This window comes from Nestor notabilis, unplaced genomic scaffold (assembly GCF_000696875.1).
Source record: "Nestor notabilis isolate BGI_N333 unplaced genomic scaffold, ASM69687v1 scaffold14084, whole genome shotgun sequence".
NCBI lineage: Eukaryota > Metazoa > Chordata > Aves > Psittaciformes > Psittacidae > Nestor > Nestor notabilis.
Window position 1 is genome coordinate 15,683 of NW_009926128.1, and position 11,171 is coordinate 26,853.

At 38.4% G+C, this 11,171-nt stretch overlaps 1 protein-coding gene across 1 annotated transcript in view; it reads left to right on the forward strand.

The window, feature by feature from the left end:
* The window catches only part of ACTR3B (ARP3 actin-related protein 3 homolog B (yeast)), a 19,563-nt gene extending 8,825 nt beyond the window's left edge, over positions 1 to 10,738 (forward strand). The window contains exons 9-12 of the mRNA XM_010013401.1: positions 945 to 1,037; positions 8,560 to 8,685; positions 9,123 to 9,206; positions 9,788 to 10,738. Of these exons, the coding sequence (XP_010011703.1) occupies positions 945 to 1,037; positions 8,560 to 8,685; positions 9,123 to 9,206; positions 9,788 to 9,883 (399 nt within the window). The 3' untranslated portion in view covers positions 9,884 to 10,738. The remainder of the gene's footprint in view (positions 1 to 944; positions 1,038 to 8,559; positions 8,686 to 9,122; positions 9,207 to 9,787) is intronic.
* Positions 10,739 to 11,171: the final 433 nt, after the last annotated feature.

Sequence of the window (11,171 nt, forward strand, 5' to 3'; positions counted from 1 at the left end):
GGTCCCCGCGCCGCCTTCTCTTCTCCAGGCTGAGCAGCCCCAACTTTCTCAGCCTGTCTTCATACGGGAGGTGCTCCAGTCCTCTTACCATCCTCATGGCCCTCCTCTGGACTTGTTCCAATAGCTCCATGTATGGTATAGTTTCTACAGCTTTGGGAAACTTTGAAGTTATAAAATTAAATATATATTAAAAATAATATGTTACTATGTATTGATAATTAATTTAATTTCTCAATGTTTAATTTCTGAAAGGGTAAAACTTAGGCTATGAGTGGTTTTTATTTTTTTTAGAACTCATGTCAATTTTTAAGTGGAAAATTGCCAGTGGTCCAAGAATGTTTTCTAGCATTAGCAGCTCTGTCTAGTATTTATAAATTGCAAAACTTATATTAGCACTGTATTGATGTTTGCACTGATGGAAACTTCCTCTCAAGACCTTAAAGTATTTATGCCTTTTTGAATATTAGATTTTGCGTGCTTGGGAAAAAAATTGAATTTTTGGTGAGAATTTAACATATGTGTTTTAGTAGGTTTGGAAATTTTTTACAGGGGAACATTCAGATTTGCACACTGATGTTTTTGATTTCACTTAGAATGAAAGACAAGACCGCACTGCGCAGTAATAGTGCGTTTAATATTGCAGGACAACTCAAAGTCATGTCACATGCAGTAATAGGTCCATTGTGCATAAACTGTAAACAGTCAATATGTGACCAAGGAAGAGAATCTGAATTTCTCATCAGAAGAAGGAATTCTCATTTCCCTTGTACAAAAGTGGATTTTTTATAATGTAGTAAGTGATGAGCAGGGGTAATACTGACTTTGATTGCCACCCACCCCGTTTTGAATGTGCTATTACAAAATCTCTCTACAGTCTCACTTCTGCCTTTTTGTTTCTCCGTTCTTCAGATGAAAAATCTAATGCCTGTTCTATTTCATTTTAGTTTGCTAATCCTGATTTTATGGAATCCATTTCGGATGTAGTAGATGAAGTTATCCAGAACTGTCCCATTGATGTCCGGCGTCCATTATATAAGGTACCGTCTTTCTGTTATAAGACTAACTTACTTGAAGACTAAATATCAACATCACCATGAAGCACGTATTTAGCTACCACTTCCCCCACTGTGAGAAATGTGAACTTTGAATAGAAATAAAGTTCAAGTTAAATGAAGTGCCACTTCTGAATGAAGAATAATTGATATTTGTGGCTTTTTATTTTGAAAGAAGGATTATCTGTTACAGAAGCTTGATACACAGGTAAGTATTAGCCCGATGGATCTGTAGCAGAGGGGTGTTACTGTATCTGACATGAGAATGTGAATTCTTGTGCATGAAGGCCTTTGCCTTTTGCCTGTTTTAAGGGTTACATCATGGTCTCACCCCTCTCACTCCCTTCTGCTCCCCATTTTATTAAGCAGTGGTTTCAAATACTTACGTTTTCTTTTTCATAGTCTTGACTTGATCTGCCCACTGTCTGCTGTTTTAGCCAGGTATTGAACCCAGTATTAAAGTATACAAAGACTTAAAGTCTTTTAGGAGACTATAATTAGGCCTGCTTAAACTTGCTCAGGGTGTAGGCCAGACAGTACTTTTGGTCACTGGTTCTTTCAGAAATTAAAAGGAACATACTAACAGGCATAGCCTATGGCAAGCTCTTTCTATAGCAGATCCTATGCTTCCTGGTTGTGTTCTGCTTGTGCAGCAGCAATGCCCTTTTGGAAATAACCTCATAAAGTAATAGTATGGAGATGTTTCCTTACGTATGTAAAAGGTGGTAGTTTTCCTCACCTATTAGAGTGAGAATTAAGATCCAACTAAGTAAAATCTCCAGGTAATTCCTAACTGTTAAAACTTCGCAGCCTTGCAAGTTTTACTTGTCTAATAAACATATGCTGTCATCTAGAATGAGGCATAGTGCTTCAGAACACATATGTGGAGCAGGTTAAAACAGGGAGTTAAACTACGTAAGCTCATTTGTGGAATGCATTTTGCAGTACATGTCTTCAATGGCTTCAAGCTTAGATACGTTGCAGAAGGTTTCAGTAAACTCTTAGCATCTGGTTGTGCTTAGGGTCCTTTTTTTTTTTTTCCTGAAAGCCCAAAGTTACCATAAAGCAACAGCTTCATTGCTTGGTAGAGCCAGGGGTTGGTACTGACTTCCAGAAAGTGGTATTTAAAAATTAAGTTTCTCTTTTCCTCACCATAATCAGTGTGGTGACCAGCCAAGATCCTGCGTTTTGGAGCTGGGAAGTATTTGGATACTTCCTAAGTGTTTATGCAGAAAATACCTGCAAGTACCCTTCTTGCAGATTGTATGTGGTATGTAGCCTTTGAAGCATTGTTTCAAACCCATCTTTTGATGTCCTAGGGTATTTTATCTTTTTTAGCTTTATTGCCAGTATCCATGTTTTCCAGTCTGATCACATCTCACTTATGAGGCCCATTATCTTACCTTATGTTGATGCTCCAACCAGCAGGACCTTCATAAGACTGGCTTCAGCCAGATTCTAAAGCCTGTAGCCGTTCAATACAAAGCACAAACATTCTTTCACATGTGATGAAGGCTTTTTAATTGTGTAATGGTTGCCAGCAGTGCACTCTTTTAATTCCCATGATTACATCATCTTAATATGATTGTTTGGAAGGACTGATTTATATTATTATTCTATTTCTCTGACGCAAAGTTGAGATTTCTGGATTGCTTGGGATGAGCTGCTTTCTGCTGAAATCGAAAAGGAATGCTGCTGGGTTTAGAATCAGGGAACTTGCATTGAAAATTGAAGAAGTAAGGTGGATTTTTCTCTTTTGTTTTAACCCAAATATTCGGAAAGCAGAATGAAATTTAAAGTGAGTGCTCAGGTGAAATGATAAGAAGGGTAATTTTGGATCTTACCACATGGCTGAAATAACTTGGCGTCCTTTCTGTGTTGATCGTTCCTGTGTATTGAAGCCCACTGAAAAAGGACCCATCCTGCATGTAGCTAGAAATGCAATTAAACTTTTGTGGGGCTTAGTGAGGCCTTGCATCACCCATGGCATTCTTTGGGAAGAATGATGTATAGTCCATCTAGTTCATTTTTTGTGAATTCTTCAGCTTCCTTTTTTCTTAAAATAGTGTTCCACGATGTTTCCTTGTATTTATCTAATTCTGATATCACAGAAGTGCAGAGAGATTGGAGAGAGCAGTACCATGATGGGGACTATGGTCTGCAGAAAAGTGCGGTACTACCCTCAGCTTTCAGGTTACCATGAGCATACTACTAAACAGAGTGTAACTACTGCACACCCAGCTTGCATCAGTGGAAAGCATCTGCTCTGTGGTATAGCCACAACAGATGCCAGTGTTGGATGTTTTCAATACTAACTGCTATTCAAAATCTCTCTTCAGCCTGGGAATACTGTGAAACTTGTCCTAATATTTGTCAGTTAGGACATGAGTTTTGGCACATACTGTAAAGTAAGAGTTACAATAACTTTAAAGTTGGACAAAGGGCTTTCAGAAGTTCTAAAAACTACTTCATATTCTAGCAAACTATTTTTTTTATTGGTAACAGGCTTGGAAACTGTTGCTCTTACTCCACACTCTACTTCATCTTCCTTTTTCCCCATCTAGAGTCTCTCCCCAGATACTTCCAGAGTTTAGATGGTAACAGGAGATGAGAACAGTTTTGGCAGTTCTGAAGTCTTTGCCTTCTCCCAGTAGAAAGGATGTAAGTGTAGGGACACTGGGTGTCCCAACAATTGATTTCTTGGTTTTTTTTTGGTTGGTTTGTTGTTTTGTTGTTTTTTTTTTTTTGTGTGTGTGTGTTTTTGTTTTGTGTTTGTTTTTTTTTTTTGTGGGTTTTTTTTTTTCTTGTTTTGTTTTGTGTTTTTTTTGTGTGTGGGTTTTTATTTTTGTTTTTTTTTTTGGCACAAATATATGGATGAAAAATTTAAGGTAAATGACATCTGAAACCAGGTAAATTCTGTCAGAAGTATCTCTGAAACATCCTACTCAAGCATGTTTAAATACTCATGATTCAAATCATGATGGATCAAGTTGTGACATCCTTAACCTCAAACTTTTAGGCTAGCTTCTCAATCTGAAAACACCGCATGTGATAGGGACTGTAGTGTATTGGCAAGTGTGGTGTTTTATTGTAGATGAATCATCCTGTTTTTCAGTGGGATGTGTGGGTGCATGGGGACAAGATTTTAACTGTATGGGCTTTTTCCTTTAGAGATGGCTTTTTAGCTGAGGGTGAGTTACTGTGGACAATGGTGAACTTAAGCTTTGTGATACAAATCAGATTTGGTCTTCACTTGCATCGGTGTGGCTGCCGAGCTCGTAATGAACTATCCTCAAAGCCTGGAGAGATCTGGTGTGTGGGAAGCCAAAGTGGTGGTAAACATCCAGCTAACATCACTTCTAACTTGCATTGCTGGTAAATGGTTCACGTGAAAACATCTTGCCATGCGCTGTGTGGTGTGTAGATGGCGCTGTCAGACTGCTGTGCAGCGTCCGGCTGGACGTCTGTGAGCTGCAGGGAGAAATCCAGCCTGTGATGAATACAGCTTATTTGCTGTATCAACCCTATTCTTGCCTTTCCTCTCTGAAATAGTAGGAATTTTCAAGCAGAAGATGGGACAGGGTTCAACTGAATTTTGTTTATCTGGGCTTCAGCAAAATGACATTTGCTATTAATTACTAAGTGCAGAGCAGGGAGACTCTGTTGGGTGAGGTAAGGCTGGAAACACTGCCAGGCCATTTGATCTGCATCATATTGTCTCTGAAGATAAGGGAAAGGAGAGGTTTTTCTGCTACTTCTAAGTGGAAGCCTCAAGTGAATAACAGTGTTAGTGTAGCACAGTACTGAGAAGAAGTAATTAAATGTATGACATAACCCATGTTAGCTGGTTCAACAGTGGCTCAATACATCTACAGTGTTTTGTGGTTACTTTTGTGTCTGACTGCAGGCATATTTCTGCAGAACAGCATGCTCCTAAATCATGCTGAAATCTTTTGCTATTACTCAGACTGTTCAATGAACACTGAAAATCGTGACTTTCAAGAAACAGAAATTGTTTCTTCATCACTAAAAGTCAAACTTTTTTAAAAAAATTGTTTCTCACAATACATTTACTTTGTAATATATTTGTTGTTTGATATGTATAATATTTCTCCTTATACTTTCCATACAATGTTGGCAAATACTGCCCTCTATTAACTAAATTAAGAGGCATATAGCTTGATTCACTTGGTCATGAAGTGCTTGGCTTCAGCTCATGAACCTTCCAGTTTTTACCCATAACAATTTTTATTAACTGTTATATATTGCTGCCATTCCATGTCTCTGGTGGTGTGGTTGTGTCGTGTTAAACAACTTTAATTTAGACTATCGTTTGGAAGGAAGGGAAACTGGGATGTGTTGTTGAAGTTTGTATTTACCAGAAAAGCAGTGGATACTTCTCAGGCTGGTACTGCAGAGTCTGAAGTGTCCCAGCTGAGAGTGAGCTTAAACCATGTTACAAGGTGCAGTGTAAAGATGCACAAACAAGTGTGCCTTGTGTTTGGTAGTGCTGAGTTCCGCAGAAGCTAATTTAACTTCATGTAATTTTTATGTAAGCTTTATTTAGGTAGAGATTTCTGTTACAGTAACTGGGTTGTTTTGTTAGGTAGCATCGTATCTTCGCAGCATTACACTGTACAGGCATAATACCAGAAATGGTGTGGAGAAAAACTAAATATTCTGGAGTTCATAGCAAACTATGAAAAAAACTATGAAAAAAAAAGAAGCAAAGGGTATGGTTGAGAAGTGAGAAATTTCTTGCCAGCCCTCTGAGATGATTGGTGTTTACCCCAGGTTTCCTTCTGGAAATGGCCTGCTTTCATTACTTACTTGCTGTGGTTAGCTTTTTCAGGTGTGTGGAAGGTCCTGTCCCTCTCTTCTTGGGGAACACATTCTCTTGAAACAACTTATTTTTTCAACCAGTTAGCTATAAAACTAAACATCAGCTGGAGCTTCTTTCCATCAGATGGTGTGATAATCAGTGTTAGCCGTGAAACCTGTGGTCTGCTCAGAGCTGTTAAACCAGCCAGAGTGTTTGAGTAGAGTAAGATCATGAAGCCTTGTTTAAAGGAATCGGCTGGAAACAGATACGTGAAATCCCAACTACCTTGATGTCTTTTTCTGGGAGGCCAGGGAATTCCAAGGCAGGCTGAAAAGCCAGACATCACTAGTAAGCTTTTTTTGGTGTGTGTATGATTTATTTTTTTTTGTTTGTTGTTCTGTTTTTTTTTTTTTTTTATTTTATTTCATTTGACTGTCTCTTCCAGCCTTCATTTGGTAAGTGGCGAGTGTGTTGCTTAAGGGTGAGGACTGTGTATGGATTCTGCTTTCATTGTGAGCAAGGACTACCCGGTCTCAAGACCTCTTTGCAGAAGACCAATCTACTGAGTTGTGATAACTTACTAAAACCCATCCTTGAGCAATCCCTCTACTAAAGAGTTAGCACAGATTTGGCCCAGTGCTGACAAGAAGTGCAGGGAGCAGGGGAACTGTAACAGCATAATTAACCATGTTATAATGGTGGTTGGTGTCACCTGGTCCCTTATATCCAAAATTCTGCTTGGCAGGGTTTGTCCAGTATGGGATAGTGAGATGGCTCATCTTTTCAACAAGTATACCCTAATGCTTCTGTTCTGCTTGACCAGTGTTACTGTTAAACTTACTTCAACATGTAGAGGTGCTTTAAGAATCATAATCTGAGGAAGGTATCATCTCTTAGCTTCTAACCATGGAATGATAAAGGATCCTTCCAAATATCACTATGGACTCTGTAGTTGCATGAGTTGGTCTGGAATGTATTCAAACAATTATTCTCAGGTGTATTCTGAAATCTATTTAGTTGTAGTATTGTCCACTTTATGGAAATCCACTTGAAGTTTAATTTGCTTTGAACAGAATTACTGCTTTTACCATCTTCGCCAACTTCATTATCTCCAGGCGGTATTTTCTATTGGCATCTTTTTAATTACCATTTCATCACTCAGGTTGGTTGTTGTCTTTTTTTTTTTTTTTTTCCATTACCAATTTTCTTTTCCCATGTGGAGCGTGTGACCACTTTGAGACAGAGAGAAGAGACGTGTGTGGGGGCAGCAGGGGGAATCTCCTTCCTACCTTAATTTCAGGAGCAGCTGTGGTTTTTGGCTCCTGCTTTATACGTGTGGCTCCTTTCCTCTTCCCTGTCTTTGGAAAATGTTTCAGTAAAGTTATGGGGATGTGTGCTTTTCTTTTGAGCACACCTGTCTTGTTCTGCATTCTTTTATACTGTAGATTATCTGAAGGTATGAAGAAATGCATTTTTCCTACTGTAATCTTGCAATGTACAAAGATTTTTTTTTCATCAACAAACAGTTTTCTTCCCACTTTACAAGATTTTCCTTGTTACCTGTTGCTCAAAATTCAAGCAGTTACTTCTCCACCCTGCAAGTGTGAATGCTTATTATATGTGTCTTTGACTCCAGATCTGTGTGCAGGCTTCCTGGCTGAAAACAGTGGTTTAGGGGTTCTTTTGTTACGTAGAAAGTCTTGGTCTGCAGTGTCAAAAATTATTATTGAGAGAGAAACTATATTGAGAGATAATTTGACCTGTGTGTGATGAACTCTTGATCTCAGTTGTGTCCTTTGTGGACATGTGTCTGTGGCATATAAGTGGTTTTCGTAAGCATTAATTAGCACTTTGGTTTGCAGTTGCAGCAGTATGCAAGGGCACACATGCAGTTTTGTCACATAGACTTCATTCTTCTGATTATAAATTGCATTTTTGCTGCCACCAGTGTTCTAGGGTTTCTGTTTTGAATCCCCTCACCTTTGAAATGACTTCTGTGTTAGTCTGTAACCCTGCAACATTATGAGAATTAAGGATGGGATGTTCTAAGACCAGTCTAAGAGGATTTTGATTCTGCTCTGAAAACTAATTCTGGGCAAGCAGGTATGAATAAGAAAAGTGAGAAGGAATTGTACCTTTCTCTGTGCTGCAGTCCTCTTTGGAGGTGTGGTACCTTTTTGAAGAAACCTTGGACTTGCTGGTTGCTATGTTTAGAAGTTGAACTCTGGAGAGGAAAAGAAGAGTTCTAGATAACTTGACAGCTTTTGGAAAGATGCTAACAATAGTATGATGAGGCTAGAGACTTACTTGGTATCAGGGCTAAAACTGCTTACAATGAGTATCCCTGGTATCAGGGCTAAAACTGCTTACAATGAGCATCCCTGGGAAATATCTTGATGTAGTGTCTTTTTTTTCTGCTGCTCTGCACATGTAGGATACTAGCTTATTATTTTAATTCAATCTTTCTCATTTGTAACAACGTACTCTACATAAAACTATTCTTTAAAGAGGAAAAAAAGAAAGTAGGGGACCATGGATCTGCTGTGGAAACTGAGCAATATTTAAGGTGTTCTGTATAGCTTGTCAGCTTCCTAATGATGTTAAGATCCAAATAGTCACCTCTGCAGCTTTTGGGAAACTTGCTTGAAGGTGGATTTAAAGAATGTGTCTTTAATTTCCGCACAGAATGTGGTCCTCTCGGGAGGATCCACGATGTTCAGGGACTTTGGACGACGACTGCAAAGGGATTTGAAAAGAGTAGTGGATGCGAGATTGCGACTTAGTGAGGAACTCAGTGGTGGTCGAATAAAAGTAAGTAGCCATTTCAAGTGCATTAATAACATGAGTAGTGAAAGAAAGTTCAAAATTTTTATCTCACTAGTGAAAATGCGTTGTTGTAAAATGAGTGGTGTGTATGTATGTGTTGTTAAATGTGTTGGTAGCCTTGCAATGTGTGACGCGTCTTTACCGAAATCTACTGTGATCAGTTCTCTAAGGGCAATTCTGGTTTCCCTTGTAGGAGATATGTGATCTTAGCAGTAGGCAAGAAGGATTTAACTGTTGTGTCCTTCAGCATACTAATCATAAAGAGTTTTATGAGTTGGTCTCCTAGGGAAGATGGCAGACTGAGTAGTAAGTGTGAGAGTGAAGGAGGGGTGAAGATGTCCGGATCTGTAAGGGTCAGATGTTAGTTTGTAAGGATCTTGCCTGAAAATTTAAACCAGCTAAATATGAACTGTTTTTCTTAGCCCAAACCAGTTGAAGTTCAAGTGATAACACATCACATGCAGCGTTACGCAGTTTGGTTTGGCGGTTCCATGCTGGCTTCAACAGTAAGTATTTATCAAAGTTGTTCTCTTTTTTTAGTTTTATTTTACTTGCATGTTGTCTTCTATATTTGATCTGAGTACTTAGTTTTAAACCTTTTCATTGTGACAGCCTAAACTGTGTCATATTCCTTACCCAATTTTTATTTCAGTAAAATTTGTACAGGGAGCTTTACTCTTGAGTAAGGTTATCATAATTTGATGTAATTTGAAGTAGTTTTTATATGGTAGTAGCAATATAGTTCCTTTATTCTTCAAGTCAGCACTAGAGATTACCTAGGAGTGCAGGGATATAGGATCCAAATCAGTGTTCTTAAACAAAAAAGAGAAGCAAACACAGGAAAATGGGAGTAATTCCCGTCTCCCAAGTGGGTTTTCTTATTGCTGTGTTTAAAAGCAGTCTTCTATCTAAGCTTTTCTTGATAATATTTATATTCCAATATTTCTTGGTTTATTCTATTTCAAAAATATGATACCACATCATAAAGCTACAATCTACAAAAATACTAAGGCATTAGTTTATTTGTTGTTTTTTCTACTTGATATATTCTTATGCTTTTGAGGATATTTGTTTTATATTTTCATAGCCAGAGTTTTTCCAAGTATGTCACACCAAAAAGGACTATGAAGAGTATGGCCCTAGTATTTGTCGTCATAATCCTGTTTTTGGAGTCATGTCATAATGCTCATCTAATGGAAACAAGATCTCTGATATCTTGCTGGTGAAGAAACTCATGTAATGCAGAGGAAGGCAGCAGATACTGTAAATACTGAAGCAAGATGTGGTTAACTCTTGGAAGCATTTGGATCACCACTGTGCACGAAAGCACAACTTACAGCCCCAAGTCATTTCAGTAAAAGCCATTTCTGTGCTGACTACTTTAAAGCCTATCCTTCTTTCTTCCAAAATGTCAGGTAATTGAAAATAGGTAAGTCTTGGTTTAGGAGGTTGTGCAAATACTACTGAAACTGAATCTAGAAGAATAAGGCAGTGCTTTACTGCTTGTGGAAAGATTTAAACCTTTCCCACTTGTGCCCTAATTTTGCAATCAAATCTTTAGCAATGGAGCACTGAATACCACATTGCCTTCAGGGGAGTTAGAGTGGATGCAGGTACCTGCCCAGATGGATTAGATTGCAGGATTGGGACTGTACTTTGTAAATGTAGGGTTTTCATATCATTTTGTATTTTATGATATTGGTAGGGTGAATTGATGACTAGTTCTAAGCACGAACAGCTATCAGTGTCATGGAGTGATGTTACGCATTTCCAGGTGTGAGGCATGTATTGGAGTTGTGCTGGTATTTTTTGGAAAACAAAAAAAAAGCCATGTATGCTAGAAACTTGATCTGTTCATGTCTGGATGACACAAACTAAGTGATTTCCAGTATTGTATGAAGTTTATTATAGCCACTGTTACTTTGTTTTGAATTTTCTGAAACTGTTTTATAGAAGATGCTGTTTTGTTTTGATGTTGGTGAGTGGTGGATGACACACGGGCCTTGCACCAGTGAAATAAAAGCTGTTAACATCTTTATGAATGTCTGTGGTAGTCATGATTTATATGCTTCTCCGCTTTATCTCACAAGGTTAGCTTTCCTTTTATGTGTCAATGTACGTGAAATTGTAGTAACACAGAAGTTGGAAGGGACCTCTGGAGATTTCTGGTCCAGGCTTTTGCTCAGTTCAGAGCTCACTTCAAAATGAAGTAGGATCTGGTTGCTCAGGGCCAGTGAAGTTTCAAGTAACTGTGAATGGAGGTTCCTGAACATGTGGGCAACCTGTTCCAGGGCTTAACTTCCCTATTACGGGTACATGTCCTTCTGTTGCAGACATGGTGTTTGTTCTTGAATGGTTTAAATCTAGAGAGAGTAGGAAATCCTTATTCTTTCTGTGCTGATTATTTATCTGATCTCTGTCAGCAATGGTTTTGTAACAGTTTGTGTAGCCCAATAAGAATTTTGCAAGAC